The 17,981-nt window shown below is 43.1% G+C and overlaps 1 protein-coding gene across 1 annotated transcript in view; it reads left to right on the forward strand.

The window, feature by feature from the left end:
* Nucleotides 1-8,046: 8,046 nt before the first annotated feature.
* LOC126095181 (vascular endothelial growth factor receptor 1) overlaps nucleotides 8,047-17,981 on the forward strand; it is a 549,049-nt gene continuing 539,114 nt past the window's right edge. The window contains exon 1 of the mRNA XM_049909913.1: nucleotides 8,047-8,190. Coding sequence (XP_049765870.1) covers nucleotides 8,094-8,190 — 97 coding nt within the window. The 5' untranslated portion in view covers nucleotides 8,047-8,093. The remainder of the gene's footprint in view (nucleotides 8,191-17,981) is intronic.

Raw genomic sequence — 17,981 nt, forward strand, 5'->3', positions numbered from 1 at the left:
TTATTGCTCCCTATTCCCTACCATTCATTAATCATGAATACAGCAGTTCCAGCCCTGGTTTCCAGCTTCCAGTACTTGGACAACTTATTACAAACAGAAATAAATACACTAGTCATTGGTGTATTTATTTCTGACACTAGTCATTGGTGTATTTATTTCTGTTTGTACAAGTACTCCACAAAAACGCAACATTTCCCCCAGGCATGACTGCATCAGCTATCGACACCTCAAAGAACGCCCTCTCTCCTTTTTAGTCACCCTTGCAACCCTTTAAATCACCATACTCTCCACAGGTTACTATCCTCAACTATGGAAAAGCTCGAAAACCCTACTTTTCCTCAAACCACACAAACCCCCTACTTAAACCTCCTCCTACCTCCTCATTGCCTCACCTTAGTATTTAGCAACGTCTCTCAATCCGCCCTCTCCTGATGCATCCACCAACACCCTTCCTATTGACCAATGTGGCTACTTCTGTATGTTTATGGCACCACTTTCTTCGTCCCCTATCTCAGACACCAGAAATCTCATCAATCCCTCTCAATCCTCCTCAGCCAGTTTAATCACTGGTTCTGCAAGATCAACCCCTCCGAAATCCAGGCAAGAACTGTGGTATGAATCGCCCACACCATCCGCCTCCATGACATTTTCCTTATCATTTACTATCCTCTACGTAGGACTAACCATCGATTGGCATCTAACATGGAAATGTCACCTACTAACCATCCAACGGAAAGTACACAATGGACTGAAACTACCAAAACTACGAACTGAACGACATAGTTCTGTAAGTCCCTCCAAATCCTGGAATGTCATGCACTCCATCTCGCTTTCTGCATCTGTTTACCTTCCCCCACGTGGAGCCTCTGCCATCTCATCAAATTTGCACCCCTTCTTCCCTGCACCGAACATCTTAGCATCTCCTACACTGCCCACAAACTACATTCGAATAACTCCACTGTCTCCCCTCTGATCACGAACCCTAGTATGTTGCCGCTCCTTTACAAACACATCTCATCATCCCTACATCTCCACACACTCCTGATCCTATCACAATACAAGTTCAACGAACTCTCTCTTCCAGATAAAGAAATCCGCCCTTTATCCTTCTTATCAGCTTTAACGCTTCGCCATCTATCCCATTCTACATTAGGGCTCTTGTCTCACTTTCCCTCTCCATCCATCCCCATCCTTTCTCTATTGTTACCACTACACTGCACGCAAACACTGTAACCTCCCTCTCATTTATCGAACTTAATGACAGTGAAAACTTAAACTGCATGCACCTAATGGAAATTTGGGAAAAGCAATCATCACCGAAGTTAATTTGTTGGTAAAGAGGGAGTAAAGGGTTACAGCTAAATGAAAGGAAAAATGCAAATGAAATTGGTGGAAATTAATTTTGAGAAAAGGTTAAAATTAATAAAGAAAGTAAATGTGCAGTCGTTATGTTAACAATTAATTGGCGTTAATTAGATATTTGAGATTTGGGGAAAATTACGGTCGCCAGTCCTATGGACAACTACTATAATAACTGAAAATGAAAGATTAATGCACATATAATTAGCACTAGAAGCGTGGCAACTGAAGGTTGGCACGTGTTGCGTGAAAACTGAATGTTTGTCAGAAGTAATAAATTTCGCTACACTCTGACTTAATTTAGCAAAAGAATTAATAAAACCAGAAAGTTGAAAGTTAATTTAGTGAGTGAAATTAATAGTGAACTTTGTTTCTGAAGCACTACGAAATTCAATAAAATAAGGTTAGTCTTGGGCTACCTCAACAATCATTTCAAAAGCTACTTGAATCTACACAATTTAGAAATACGTGATTTAACTTTGAACTTGAATTAAATGATTCTAACAATTAACAATAGTAAAATTTAGTACATACCAAGCTGAGCTGCAGTCACAGGTAAGCTAAAATATGGTAACAAAACTCGCACTCTTAATTTCTGCTCGTGTAATCTAAATACTGTAGCCAGCTATGAATACTTTAACTGAACTTTGAAATTAAAGCAGTGAAATGGAATGATATTACTTTAATGCTGGCGTATGAATTCATTCTAGAAAAGGAAGGGACCCTGCTTGGTAATGCAATTGGGACAATGAGCAACAAAGGTTCATGCTAAGTTGCTGTATTTTTGGGATGCAACAGTTTGAAAAGCTGAGGTCTGCCATACAGTTGTAAAACTTTACGTGCTTTTAGTCTTCCTTGTTGGTTGATTGAAGGTTTGCAGTCGTCGATCGGGAAGGTGGCGACAGTCACTCATTGTCGGCCGTCACTATTGCAGAAGCTGGATGTTCGCGCGCCTTCTTCTCGACATGGCCACCAGGAGAAACGGGCTCTTGATGTGAACCAGCTAATGCTTCCCATCCGCGACACCGTGTCAGAAACTATCATAGTAAGTCGAGTGCAATTACATGCTGCCAAACCCAGAAAGTGCGGCAACTCATGGGAGCGTCACACAACACACCTGCTCCACCGCCCTACTCCAGCCAGACTCTCCCTCTGCCCGCGCTCCATGAGGCAAAGTTAACACTACCAAAGATCCTCAACACTTTGGTTCTCCACATGACCTATCGATGTAGTCATTCGATAGCATAATTTTCCCTAGGCCAGACTCAGCGTAAAAATACAACTAATATTTACAAAACAAACCAATTATAGATCGACATAAATGCATATATATATATATATATATATATATATATATATATATATATATATATATATATATACTCCTGGAAATGGAAAAAAGAACACATTGACACCGGTGTGTCAGACCCACCATACTTGCTCCGGACACTGCGAGAGGGCTGTACAAGCAATGATCACACGCACGGCACAGCGGACACACCAGGAACCGAAGTGTTGGCCGTCGAATGGCGCTAGCTGCGCAGCATTTGTACACCGCCACCGTCAGTGTCAGCCAGTTTGCCGTGGCATACGGAGCTCCATCGCAGTCTTTAACACTGGTAGCATGCCGCGACAGCGTGGACGTGAACCGTATGTGCAGTTGACGGACTTTGAGCGAGGGCGTATAGTGGGCATGCGGGAGGCCGGGTGGACGTACCGCTGAATTGCTCAACACGTGGGGCGTGAGGTCTCCACAGTACATCGATGTTGTCGCCAGTGGTCGGCGGAAGGTGCACGTGCCCGTCGACCTGGGACCGGACCGCAACGACGCACAGATGCACGCCAAGACCGTAGGATCCTACACAGTGCCGTAGGGGACCGCACCGCCACTTCCCAGCAAATTAGGGACACTGTTGCTCCTGGGGTATCGGCGAGGACCATTCGCAACCGTCTCTATGAAGCTGGGCTACGGTCCCGCACACCATTAGGCCGTCTTCCGCTCACGCCCCAACATTGTGCAGCCCGCCTCCAGTGGTGTCGCGACAGGCGTGAATGGAGGGACGAATGGAGACGTGTCGTCTTCAGCGATGAGAGTCGCTTCTGCCTTGGTGCCAATGATGGTCGTATGCGTGTTTGGCGCCGTGCAGGTGAGCGCCACAATCAGGACTGCATACGACCGAGGCACACAGGGCCAACACCCGGCATCATGGTGTGGGGAGCGATCTACTACACTAGCTGTACACCACTGGTGATCGTCGAGGGGACACTGAATAGTGCACGGTACATCCAAACCGTCATCGAACCCATCGTTCTATCATTCCTAGACCGGCAAGGGAACTTGCTGTTCCAACAGGACAATGCACGTCCGCATGTATCCCGTGCCACCCAACGTGCTCTAGAAGATGTAAGTCAACTACCCTGGCCAGCAAGATCTCCGGATCTGTCCCCCATTGAGCATGTTTGGGACTGGATGAAGCGTCGTCTCACGCGGTCTGCACGTCCAGCACGAACGCTGGTCCAACTGAGGCGCCAGGTGGAAATGGCATGGCAAGTCGTTCCACAGGACTACATCCAGCATCTCTACGACCGTCTCCATGGGAGAATAGCAGCCTGCATTGCTGTGAAAGGTGGATATACACTGTACTAGTGCCGACCTTGTGCATGCTCTGTTGCCTGTGTCTATGTGCCTGTGGTTCTGTCAGTGTGATCATGTGATGTATCTGACCCCAGGAATGTGTCAATAAAGTTTCCCCTTCCTGGGACAATGAATTCACGGTGTTCTTATTTCAATTTCCAGGTGTGTATATATATATATATATATATATATATATATATATACAAATAGTAGAACAACTACAATATATAAAGACACAGAAATAGAAATGTCATATCTTCAGGTAACAAACTACGGAAAAATATTTATAGTACAATAGATGGAAGTAGGAGGATATACATTTCCGGCGTTACAACACAAAACTCACACCTCATACTCTGTCTACCACACCTTCTGTCCTAGAAATAGCCCAACTATTGTCAAGATTATTCGAATATGCCAGTTCTCAATTACTCAAAACGTACGGTATTACAGCACTGCTAACGAAATTGCAACAAAGCATTGAAACAAAGTCGGGAATTACTTAAGAGATTGACAGCAGCCACCTACTTTTTAGGACAACAATGATTATCATTTCTAGGACATATGGAAAAACGCGACTCTAACAACTGATGCAATTATGTGTTGTTAATTATCTGTTGGCTGAGCTTGATGACGAATCTACAGCATCTGTGTTCATAGAATTATCGCCTCCCATTAAAAAAAAATTGCTAAAGCCTACATGATGTTATGCTCTACGATATAAAAAAAATCAGATGAAAAAATCGACATTTGTTGCTATTTTCTCAGACGTCACAAATCTTTAACAGTTAACAACTGCATTCAGATATGCAGTGTGATCAAAAACAATATGAAAAACTTGTAAGGATGTTCCATGGTAAGTTGTGCTGAAAGAAAATTCGGTAAGTTGCGCCGTTTGCGATTATAGCATTGAAGTTAGCCAACAAGACCATTGCGCGTGCAAATTCAAGGGGGGATGTACGCAAAAGTGACAAAACTGCGGAAGATTTTTTTATTGGATCTTCATTTACTACTTGGTATTGAAATTTAAGTTCCTAAATATTACGTTCCCAGTCCACTGCAAAGTGTGATAAAAGTGATAACAAACAAAAGCGCGCATAGGGCCAAGTCCCTTTGTTGTTCTCTGTTTCCTTCTGTTATTTATTCCTGTGGAGTTTTCTTCCAGTTTTATGCAGTCACATTCTGAGGAATATTGCGGCGTTTAGTAGGTCGAGAACTACAAAAGTGTGTGCGTGGAAAAATTCAGAATCCTAATTTCTCTGACATGGAAGACCATGTCTCAAAACAACATTTGTTTCTGCAGCTACTGATGTAGTTGGAAGGTATGATGCTTGTATAGTTTTTAACTGTGCTGTTCTTGGCAGACTTCGGACTCTACAGAGGCTATGATTTGGTCCAAGAACTTCCACACTGCCGATATTGAAGGAAATCGATAACAGGAAAATTATGCGACCGGAGGCTTTCCCGGCGTATGTGTTGTTTCCAGGGCTCTCGAGTGACCAGCTGGATGCGAGCGTTGACGTCCCACGATATTTCGGCGAACCTTTCCGCCATCATCAGAACCACCTAATGATGGGGGAAAGGTTATTCGTCGAAATATTGTGGGACTTCAGCTATCGCATCTGGTTGAACACCCGAGAGCCATGGAAACGACAGGAGAATTGATGCAGCTGACGTTATTGTTACTCAGTTTGAAATCAGGTTAACCTAAGAGTACAAAAAAAGAAAAGACTGCTTGTGGATGAATAGGCACTGTCAAATCTTTGGTTCAGGTTCCCGCAACTCACATTTAGGCAATTTTATGTACCTTTCCTCACAAACGACTGACATTATAGTACTTAAATGTGGCATGCAATTAGTCAGTACTAGAGTGTAACACTCTGTGGAATGAGTTTCCATTTACTACAATAGTAATGCATTTATGTAAGAGAAACGTCCTAACATTTAGTTTGTTTTTCACAGAAATATGGAGAGCTGTAAAAATCTAGCAAAAGAAGATATCAATAGTCTGTTCCACAGATATCTGTAGCAACGGTATATCAAACTTATACGAAAATATATTAATTTCGTTCTGACAAACTTTTCAAAAAACGAACATTTATTGAAAAAATTCAGTTGCTTATATTTAAAACATATAACTTCAGTAACCATGTAGACATATGAGTGTATCCATATAACATGCCTTAACAACCATCCGAAATTTAGTTACACTGTCTCTAAAACCTTGGATTTTATAAGGGTTTTTTTCAAAGTATTGCAACTTCGCGTATGTCCTGCATCGCCGTCCTCCAGGCACTGTGAGTGTCTGTTGTTCTCATAGTGTAGACGATAGTGCACAGAATGCGCAGCCTTTGGCTCGAGTTCGATCCTTACTATTGCCCCACGTCCAATCTCTGTGTCGCTCTCTTGTTCGATATTAAGAAACCACATGATGAACACATTTGGCGAAATAGTCTCTGGCAGGCCACTTGAATTTGTAACATTCTTTGTCCGCTCCTCAGAAAGAACAAACCTGCAATAGTGAAGAAGATATTTCGAAAACTCGCACCAACAAGATGGCGTTATTCATGTCGCTTGGTGCAAACTGTGGCAGACCATAGGGTTGAACCTGAAGATTTATACGAGTACATTTTGGAGGATCCACAAAACTGGGACACAACTGCTGTTAATGAAGCACGTGGGTTTCTCATGATGTGACGAGATTTTCAGTTTAACTTCCTTTCCCGTCTGTTTGTAGAACTGTTTTCACTGACAGGCATAACATTTAACATTGTGCAATCGAAACCTTAAAACGTTACAATTTTCAGCAAATAAATGGAAGACTTCAAAGAAAAGCTGCACAAAGAGATACAATGGTTTTGAGAAAATATGATACGAGGCAGGACGCATATGTGATAATCCAAGGAAAACTGCACAGAAACACCTGTAAAGGATCAATACATACTGTTACCATTCAGTTAAACGTCAGATTTGATCCGCTGCCTGACTTAAAGTTTATTGAAACGTTTGACTCATAGAAGTTCTCAAGCTTCGCCGATGTGTTTCCCCAGGAGGGGTTTGAAAAGTTAATGACAATGTTTGGGAAGTTTCTTGATGCTGTTACGTATTGCAAGAACTGCTGTGTGGAGCTCCACTACAGGTAAAACCATGGTGAGTGAACAGTGTCACATGTACAAAAACTGATATGTTAAATGTTGCACGACTTACGAACATTTTCAGGGTATGAATGACTGTAATGATTTACCAAGTGGATAACAAATGAGGCTTTCGCATTCTGAATAAAATAATGCTGGGTGCTAGGCTGTGTCCTTATAAGACATCAAAACAACTAAAATGAAGTTTGGATATTTTTAGTGTTTTGCAATGATGTATGTGGCCTAATACCCAAAATAATTTTATTCAGATTGACATGGCCGTGGAAACCTAAGAACTCTTATTTCAATTTCTGTGCACATATTAGAATAATAGATAAAGACGTCAACAGCATTTAATACGTTTGAAAACAAGTTGGTAATATTCAGATGGGACAAGGCAGAAAATTAAGTGAGAATTAAATGACTAATAAACGAAGTAAATTATATTAAACTGACGGTCATGAACTATTATGGTACTAAATTATGGTGGACAGGTCTGTTGTGAAAATAATACAACACACCTCACTAGTTCGCAGGAGGAGCGAAATTAGAGAATTGGACTGAATTATGATCGCGATCTTATATTTATTAGTTGCTGTTATTACGTATGAATGCACACTAATAGATATTGAGTACAGTTTTGTAGTTATTTTTATAATTAAAATCGACAGTATACTATTAACGTTAAGACACGACACGGGAGAGTACCAACAGAAGTCGTTAGATCGCTGGGAAATCGACAGATCGAACAGAGCCCGAGATTTTACGAGCTGTGAGGACAGTTGTCTTTATCTAGAGTCACTGAAGCCATAGATAACAGAAATTACGGGTAGCATCGCTTCCCACCGAAACTCTTTGGCGCAGAGTGGTGGGGACATTTAAAAGACCAAATGAGACGTAAGAATGCACTATTGCACTCCAACGGGAAATTTTGATAGGAGTGGACGCTGAGATCAGCCTGCGAAATGGCCTTGTCAAAGCTCTTGCTGGCTGCTGTCGTAGTGAATGTTATCGCTATAGTCACATGTGTCGCTGTTACTACCGCCATACCTAACGCCACAGGTATTGTTAATTCATGTTATTGTAAACAACACAGATTTTTAATGAATGCAAGTGTGCTGCAAAGCAAAGTCGTCCATTCTTACAAATTTAGTCGAATCTTTCCCATCGTGATTATATTTCTGTGTATGCATCTATCTTACGAGCAGCTCGTTGATTCTGACACTTACTGGTACATAGTGTATCAGAGATTTTCTTTACATTGAAGATGGAATTTTGCTCTCTCTAAATCTAATTTAGCTTCTCCAAGATTATGCAGTTCATTTACAAGTTTTCTAGGTATCTGTTCCATGACATGTTCAGTCAGTGTTATCGTCTACTGGGGGAGTCCTGAGATAACTATACTGATTGTGTGTAAACCTCTCAATAACGTTTCCATCATGATCATTTACATTTCGTTTCTATAATATTATTACTTTTGGGGCATGTCAACTGTATAGATTTTTTGCTTAACGATTTATGTTTATCGTCATTAAAAAGCACGTATTGTTATGAATCATACTAATAACTTCTCATGTTAATTTTTGTGACCGAAAGAAGACGACAGAACTCATGTAGCAGATCTTTTGTTGATAGTTCGGGAATAGCGCTTAGCCGTGGAGCGGTCGCGCGGAGCACTTCATACACATATAAAGGATAGCGATCTTTATATTACCAAGGTAAACATGAATGAGCATAATCACAGTTTTATCTTAGTTTAACTAAACAGCGATAAAAAACTTACACTATACGAGCTAAATAAACAACCATAAAATAAACTTTTATTGTATCACTCTGTTGTCATGTTCGTTACCGCTCAGCACCACCTTATAGCTTTTCCTTCGAAAAATTAGTGGAGTTCTGGAAACTATTCTAATTACTCAAGCTAATATTACTTATGATCAATCCGAGTTTCTACTGGTTTTCGAGTGGAGTTTCCACCTTGAAAAAATCTCGAAATTTTTCATACTTATTTCGGTTTTCCTCCAATTTCTCAGAAACTAATTTCTTAATTCAAAAGTAAGCCCATACATTAAGTGTAGATCATTAAATTCTAAATCGGTTAAGCACCAATACGTTTCAATTCTCAGAAGAGATACGGTAGAAATGCTATGTCAAAACAAGGTAATCTTTCCAAGTTTTACGGAAAACCCCCTCCACAATATCTATGAAACGGTCTCATTTCAAGCGTAATGTCATGCAATCAAAGTTGCAGACCATAGAATATGGTTTACAGAAAGTCCAATGAAAAGAAAAAAATCTGTACTTTTTATAATGTACACGTACGAAGAGCTGCCGCGTCCGGTATAGTGAGCCGCAGCTAATAGTTTCGGTGAGCCGAGCCGTTGGTCATCCAGCCACGGCCCTCCCTATAGTTTTAAACGTGTATTTTTGCATTATAAAAATATTATGGATTAATATGTAGAAGGTTTATCTTACAAAAGCAAAAGGGACTAAAAGTTCTAATGTGCAAGCCGTAAAATATACTACTTTAGCCTCAAATTGAAAAGAAACTTTTTTTATTCTATGCCAGTGCATATTTATAAACAAAATGACCTACAGTATAATGTATATTTCATCAACATTATACCACTCTTCGCTATGTAGAATTACCCAGGACTCACCACAAAGACGTGGTTGCACGTTGAACCCCACCTGTACCAACTGGCAATCCATGAGAGTATATTCAATTGATTCAAAGCTTTTTGCTTAGATGATTTAAGCAATGTGAAATTATAATCGCATTTCCCATTTATTCGCAATTTTATTTCGTTTGCATATTCGTTGGAGGAAATGCACGAAGTTGTAACAGGCGCAAAACATTCGTGACTTGATTTTTTAGTTTCTCATCTGGCTCCCTATAAATTTCTGAGATCTTTTTGACGAGCGTGTTTGTTGTAGTGTCCGTTTTTCTTGCTGCTCCATAAAACACCAGTTCCAAATAGCGTGACTGTTACTTACGTTGACAATACGAGTTTTTTGATTTTGATGTGGCGTGAATGAATGTTACTTCAAAATGCTGCTTCGCGCTGACAGGACCAAATTGTGCTGAATTTCTTTGGGGCAGGTCATTCTTAAGCTAGAAATAATGCAATACCGAGTTAAGCACTGTCTGACGTTTACGTTAAAAGCAATTCAGATTTTGAAGCTCTTGTAAATCACGTAACGCAGACCAGTAAGGTTCCTTCACACAAACAGTCTGTAGTAATCAGAAAATTTTTCGCACCCAGAACAGTCATCACGTTTCATGACTCTTGTTTTCTGACTAATCTACAAACTAGCTGTAGGAAGAAATAACAATTTGTTTTATTTAACCTACAGTGCCACTGTTTCTACACGGTCCAGTCACATGAATGTGAGCCGGCCAGTGTGGCCGAGCGGTTCTAGGCGCTTCAGTCTGGAACCGCGTGACCGCTACGGTCGCAGGTTCGAATCCTGCCTTGGGCATGGATGTGTGTGATGTCCTTAGGTTAGTTAGGTTGAAGTTGTTCTAAGTTCTAGGGGACTGATGACCTCAGATGTTAAGTCCCATAGTGCTCAGAGCCATTTGAACCACATTAATGTGACTACCCTTCGAAAGCCTGGATAACCACCTTTTGCATCACGGACAGTTGCGGAACGTGCAGAGAGAGTTTCAGTGAGGTTCTGGAAGGTACCTATATGGATGGGAAATGGAAATGATCGTTTGGCGTCATTGGCCGGGAGGTTCCTTACGGGGGCAGGTCCGGCCGCCTTGGTGCAGGTCTTATTACATTCGACGCCACATTGGGCCAGATGGGGATGAAATGATAACGAAGACAACACAACACCCAGTCCCTGAGCGGAGAAAATACCCGACCCAGCCGGGAATCGAACCCGGGCCCTTAGGACAGCAGTCCGTCACGTTGACGGGGCGGACACTGATAGGGATGTGGAGTCACGTCGACTCTACAAACTAGCTGTAGGAAGAAATAACAATTTGTTTCATTTAACCTACAGTGCCACTGTTTCTGCACGGTCCAGTCACATTAATGTGACCACCCACTGAAAGCCTAAATAACCACCTTTTGCAGAACGGACAGTTGCAGGACGTGCAGGGAGAGATTCAGTGAGGTTCTGGAAGGTACTGATGGGGATGTGGAGTCACGTCGACTCCAGTGTCGTAGGCAGCTACCCTAGGTTTCTCGGTTGAAGATCCATAGCATGAACAGCACACAGGTTCTCGACTAGGTTTAAATTCTGGGAGTTTGGTGGCCAGGGGAGTACAGTAAACTCATACGTTGCATTGCCCTGGTCATAGATGCCCTGGTCATAGATGCCCTCGTACCGAGTGGAAACAAACTGCATGAAGGGGTAAATGTGGTGTCCAAGGATTGATGCATATTTGTGTTGATCCATTGTTCCTTCCAAAATGACGAGACCATTCAGGGAATTCCACGAAACATTCAGGCCATAACGTTCCCTCCTGGTTGCAGGGTGTTTGCTTTCAGATGTTTCACGCCGTACACTGCAATGGTGATCTGTCCGATGGAGCATAAAACGTGATTCATTTGAAAAGGGCAACTGTCGCCACTCAGTGGACGACCAGTTGCAGTTCAAAAATGGTTCAAATGGCTCTGAGCACTATGGGACTCAACTTCTGAGGTCATTAGCCCCCTAGAACTTAGAACTACTTAAATCTAACTAATCTAAGGACATCACACACATCCATGCGCGAGGCAGGATTCGAACCTGCGGCCGTATCGGTTGCGCGGTTCCAGACTGAAGCACGTACAACCGCTCGGCCACACGGCCGGCCCAGTTGCAGTATTGGCGTGCAAATTCCAGTCTTCGTCACCGATGAACACCGATCAACATGGGTGCATGCACCAGGCGCTTGCTGCGGAGACTCTCACGCAGCAGTGTTCGTTGAACGGCCTTTGAGGAGACGCTGTTGGTGGGCCCTTGGTCCATCTGACCGATCAGTTGCTCAATTGCGCGCCTATTCGCTCGTACACATTTCCGCAGCCGTGGTTACCCCTCTCTGCTCTTTTCCTAAAAGACATCCCTAACTGTCTGTTTCGCACAGACTGTTTCTTAAAACTGTTCCTGCATTCCCTCGGAGTGTATTTGTGTTCACCTAACTGTTTTGTTTGTCGTTTCTCGGTCGTCAGCATTCGGGCCTAGCTCACTGCCGAAGCCAGTCGGGCCACCTGGTGGTCCGTCGTCTGTGCGGCTGGTTTCTCATACTTGAAACTATCTGAGCGTCAGACTGCCGCGATGTTTCATAGAACCGCCGGGCTTCTGAGCCATCAATATTTTCTTTCTAAGTGTTGAATTACTGCAGAAAAATATTCAGTAAGGTACTCTTCTACTTTTTCTTGTGCCTTTGTCCTGCATCAATGCAGCGTCGACACGGTCATTAGGCCGGTATTACACTATCAAATTTCTTTGTCAAATTTCTTTGTCAAATATCTTTGTCAAAAATCTTTGTCAAAGGTATTTGATGGTGTAACAGGGAACTTTGTCAAATGTCGTACAATATTTGATCAAATCTAGGGCCTCGCTGTAGATTTGATCAAAGAAATCGCGTGTCTTCTGTTCACTGCCATGTGACATGTTACCACATGGAGCTCTAGCATCGGTGCAGCGTTCTGTCGTCTGTAGTGTTTTTATAAACATTGCTGGTAAATACAATTGGTGTGTGCCGACAACTATAAAATTAATAGAGATGTATGAAGCTGATGAGGCGTATTACAACGTGAGGCACCCTGAATACAAAAACTGATTAAGAAGATTGGAGACCTGACCTGACCTAAACTAACATAACCCTCTCCTGTAGCAAGGAATTGGAGTGTTACAGTGAGCCTGTTTTCTGAAGATGTAGCAGTTCTTAAGTGAATATTGTGCTTTGTGATATGAGGATACACTTCACTGAGCACATACAGAAATGTACGCTCATCCATTCTTAAGTAATTGTTGTACGACTTGACGTCTTCCACTGTAAGCTCACGTAACAAGTTCTGTTGAATGCTTTTATTGTGTCGTCGTAAAACCCACTGCTTCACCCAGATTAGATTAGTTTTTCGTTCCATAGATCCGTGCTGAGGAGATCCTCGTGGATGTGGAACATGTCAATTTTTTAAGCTGAAATAACAATATTAATAGCATGAATAAATACAATACATCATTTGTTTCTATTAAAAATTTCGTTAATGGAGTAGAAGGAGTTGGCCATTATTAAGTCTTTCAGGCTCCTTTTAAAATGATCTTTATTTGTAACTAAATTTTGTATGTTTGCTTGCAAATTATTGAAGATGAGTGTTCCTGAGTAGTGGACCCCTTTTTGAACTAAAGTAAGTGCTTTTAAGTCCTTGTGCAGATCATTTTTGTTCCTGGTATTGTATGTATGAACTGAGTTGTTTGTTGGAAAAACTGATATATTATTTAGGACAAATTTCATTAAGGAGTAAATATACTGAGAGGCAGTAGTTAGTATACCCAGTTCTTCGAAGAGGTTTCTGCAGGACGTCCGTGAATTTACTCCACAAATAATACGTATTACACGCTTTTGGACTCTGAAAACGTTTGTTTGACTTGAAGAGTTACCCCAAAATATTATACCATATGACATTATGGAAAGAAAGTATGGAAAGTATGAAAGCTTTTTCATTTTTATGTCGCCTATGTCTGCTAACACTCGAATTGCAAATACAGATTTGTTAAGGCGTTTCTGCAATTCTGTGGTGTGCTCCCCCCAACTGAATTTATTATCAAGTTGTAAGCCCAGGAATTTAAGACTGTCAACCTCGTATGTATAGTTCCCTTTTTCCCCACTTCTTTTCCGCATGTGCACACAATGCAGTTGCGGTACGTGCAACTGCTGCGGTTAATAACAAGTTGTTATCAGCCATCTTGAACTTTGACGAAAAATTTGATGACAGTGTAATACCCCTTCTAGCGCTACGTCAAAGATCTTTGTCAAATATATTTGACGGAATATTTGATCACATCTTTGATCAAATCTTTGACAAAGAAATTTTATAGTGTAATACCGGCCTTAACGGGCTTTACACGGTTAATTTAAAGGCTGGACGGATGCCCTTCCTTTCATCAACCAGTTCACGTGCGTGGGGAGCTCTGCGAAAACAGGCACTACTTGCAGAACGAGGGGAGACGTTCAACCGCGGTAAATACAGCAACAGACGTCTGCTACATTTGTGCAGCAGGCGTCAAACAGCGGGTGCAGTTGCAATTACAATTAACAAGAATGTAAAGCCTAGTTTACACGACATTGGGTTGCGCCACTCGTTGCGTGGAATGAGTTGCACGCAAGTGGTTTCATACACTCCTGGAAATGGAAAAAAGAACACATTGACACCGGTGTGTCAGACCCACCATACTTGCTCCGGACACTGCGAGAGGGCTGTACAAGCAATGATCACACGCACGGCACAGCGGACACACCAGGAACCGCGGTGTTGGCCGTCGAATGGCGCTAGCTGCGCAGCATTTGTGCACCGCCGCCGTCAGTGTCAGCCAGTTTGCCGTGGCATACGGAGCTCCATCGCAGTCTTTAACACTGGTAGCATGCCGCGACAGCGTGGACGTGAACCGTGTGTGCAGTTGACGGACTTTGAGCGAGGGCGTATAGTGGGCATGCGGGAGGCCGGGTGGACGTACCGCCGAATTGCTCAACACGTGGGGCGTGAGGTCTCCACAGTACATCGATGTTGTCGCCAGTGGTCGGCGGAAGGTGCACGTGCCCGTCGACCTGGGACCGGACCGCAGCGACGCACGGATGCACGCCAAGACCGTAGGATCCTACGCAGTGCCGTAGGGGACCGCACCGCCACTTCCCAGCAAATTAGGGACACTGTTGCTCCTGGGGTATCGGCGAGGACCATTCGCAACCGTCTCCATGAAGCTGGGCTACGGTCCCGCACACCGTTAGGCCGTCTTCCGCTCACGCCCCAACATCGTGTAGCCCGCCTCCAGTGGTGTCGCGACAGGCGTGAATGGAGGGACGAATGGAGACGTGTCGTCTTCAGCGATGAGAGTCGCTTCTGCCTTGGTGCCAACGATGGTCGTATGCGTGTTTGGCGCCGTGCAGGTGAGCGCCACAATCAGGACTGCATACGACCGAGGCACACAGGGCCAACACCCGGCATCATGGTGTGGGGAGCGATCTCCTACACTGGCCGTACACCACTGGTGATCGTCGAGGGGACACTGAATAGTGCACGGTACATCCAAACCGTCATCGAACCCATCGTTCTACCATTCCTAGACCGGCAAGGTAACTTGCTGTTCCAACAGGACAATGCACGTCCGCATGTATCCCGTGCCACCCAACGTGCTCTAGAAGGTGTAAGTCAACTACCCTGGCTAGCAAGATCTCCGGATCTGTCCCCCATTGAGCATGTTTGGGACTGGATGAAGCGTCGTCTCACGCGGTCTGCACGTCCAGCACGAACGCTGGTCCAACTGAGGCGCCAGGTGGAAATGGCATGGCAAGCCGTTTCACAGGACTACATCTACGATCGTCTCCATGGGAGAATAGCAGCCTGCATTGCTGCGAAAGGTGGATATACACTGTACTAGTGCCGACATTGTGCATGCTCTGTTGCCTGTGTCTATGTGCCTGTGGTTCTGTCAGTGTGATCATGTGATGTATCTGACCCCAGGAATGTGTCAATAAAGTTTCCCCTTCCTGGGACAATGAATTCACGGTGTTCTTATTTCAATTTCCAGGAGTGTATATGACAGTAGACACGGCGACACCAGTATACACTTCTGTTTCGCCGTTTAGTGGGTCCCTGAGTCGTGCCTGAAATGAAAGTTTTGGTAGCTGCACGTCACACGATTTGTGATGGAGTTAAAGCTTGTTGTGTGGAATCGCTACATAAGAAAAAAAATAAGAAACGTGCTTCGATTCGTGACTGGATGAAGAAACGACGTCAGCTCGGTTGCTCAACATCCTTGCTGAAATAATTTACAACGGAAGATCAAAGAAGTTCTTTTAATAGTCTTAGAATGTCACTAGAATCGTTCACGTTTCTTCTAAATAGAGTTAATTATGCTATAAGGAATAAAGGTACTATAATGCATAAAGCACTGTCACCAGAACTGAAATTACATATCATATTGCGTGCATCACTATTGAGAACACTCGACATGCTATAAGACGCGGTTTCGGTAGGTGATGACGCTTTTTCATTAACAACAATAATTATTAAGATTAACAGTAATAATTATTAACATTAGCAACAGCAATTGTTCGAAGCAGGCCGCATTAAGAAGAGAATGGTTTGCAAATTACTCTCTTGAAGATAGATCTATACAGTGGCAATATTTCGATATTCTAACGTATGTGAATTGGCAGCACTGCAGCGACGTTTTAAATAGATGAATAAAGAAGAAGCTTCTGGAATTTGCATAGCCTTCCCTCCTGTCAACAATATTCCTTAACAAAGAGTTGGCCAACTCGAACGATGGGATTTTAGTTTTGTGGACTACAGCTAGAATTACACTTGGTTGTACTTTTCTTAATTCAGTTGAATATGTGCTCCTAACTCAATAAATTTTGCCCTGCACCTCAGATATTGTCAAACCATCTATGTTATGATCGCACATGATGGTCTCAGCAGCAGCAATATGTTGCTTATTTTTGTAATCAGCATCACTGAAATCCCACAAACACCTATGCAAAGCATAGACATCCAAAAAGCAAACATTATTGTCCGTTCCCCACTTCATATTTCAGTTTTCCTACTCTCTACCAACACACACAACTTCAAAACTCATGCAACTGGTGTCGCCAAAGTTGGGACACGCTGAAAGTGTTTAGTTTCACCAACTAGTTGCGCAAACGCATGGCGCGCATGCGCAGTGGCCGGTAGCGCAGTTGCCTGCAACCTAGTGTCGTCGTGTAAGATAGGCTTAAGGCACGCAATCTCAAGTTCACTGTGGCACAGCGACTGGATGAGGGTGGTCCCTCTGCTTGACGACCGGTATCTTGTGTTCCATTGACGCTCGAATACCGGCGACTCTCTTTGCGATCGTGCCAAGAGCATAGGGACTGCAACAATTGTCACAAGAACAATCTGCCCCCTCCCCCCGCCAAAAAAAGTAAGTGTTTATTGTGTAGTTGGTTCGATAAACCCTCTGCCAGGCACTTAAATGTTATTTTCAGAGTATCCATGCAGATGTCGATATTTTCACACGCATATATTTCCAAACTTCTAATATAACTTTTGGAGAATAATTTAGCATTAAAACTGAGTCTCAAAACTGGCAACGAACTGTACAAGCTATATCACCACATTGCTAGCGTACGTGGGTGACTTCCGGAACTGAAGTGCCCAGCCAGGAAAGACACACGTTTACAGGCTACCCGCACCTGCTGTCAACAACAATATTTGCAGAGAACATTAGAGCAAGGAAAGACGTATTAGTCGACCACAATACTATCACACTTGGGAGTGACAGCGTTTCGGTGGGCTTATTGTGAGTTTTTGTTTTTCGCAGGGACACGCTGAAATCCTTGAAAGTATATTCACAGCTGCCTTGAAATCATTGAGAGTGAAGTGCGTTTTCCTTAGTCACCACCGTACTTGTTCACTGTAATGCCACTAAGTGTTTCCGGTAATGGCCACTCGAGACGAAGTGAAACACACTGAAGAGCCAAAGAAACTGGTACACCTGCCTAATATCGTGTAGGACCCCCGCGAGCACGCAGAAGTACCGCACCACGACATGGCATGGACTAGACTAATGTCTGAAGTAGTGCTGAAGGGAACTGACACATCGAATCCTGCAGGGATGTCCATAAATCCATAAGAGTAGGACGATGT

Source organism: Schistocerca cancellata, chromosome 8 (assembly GCF_023864275.1).
Source record: "Schistocerca cancellata isolate TAMUIC-IGC-003103 chromosome 8, iqSchCanc2.1, whole genome shotgun sequence".
NCBI lineage: Eukaryota > Metazoa > Arthropoda > Insecta > Orthoptera > Acrididae > Schistocerca > Schistocerca cancellata.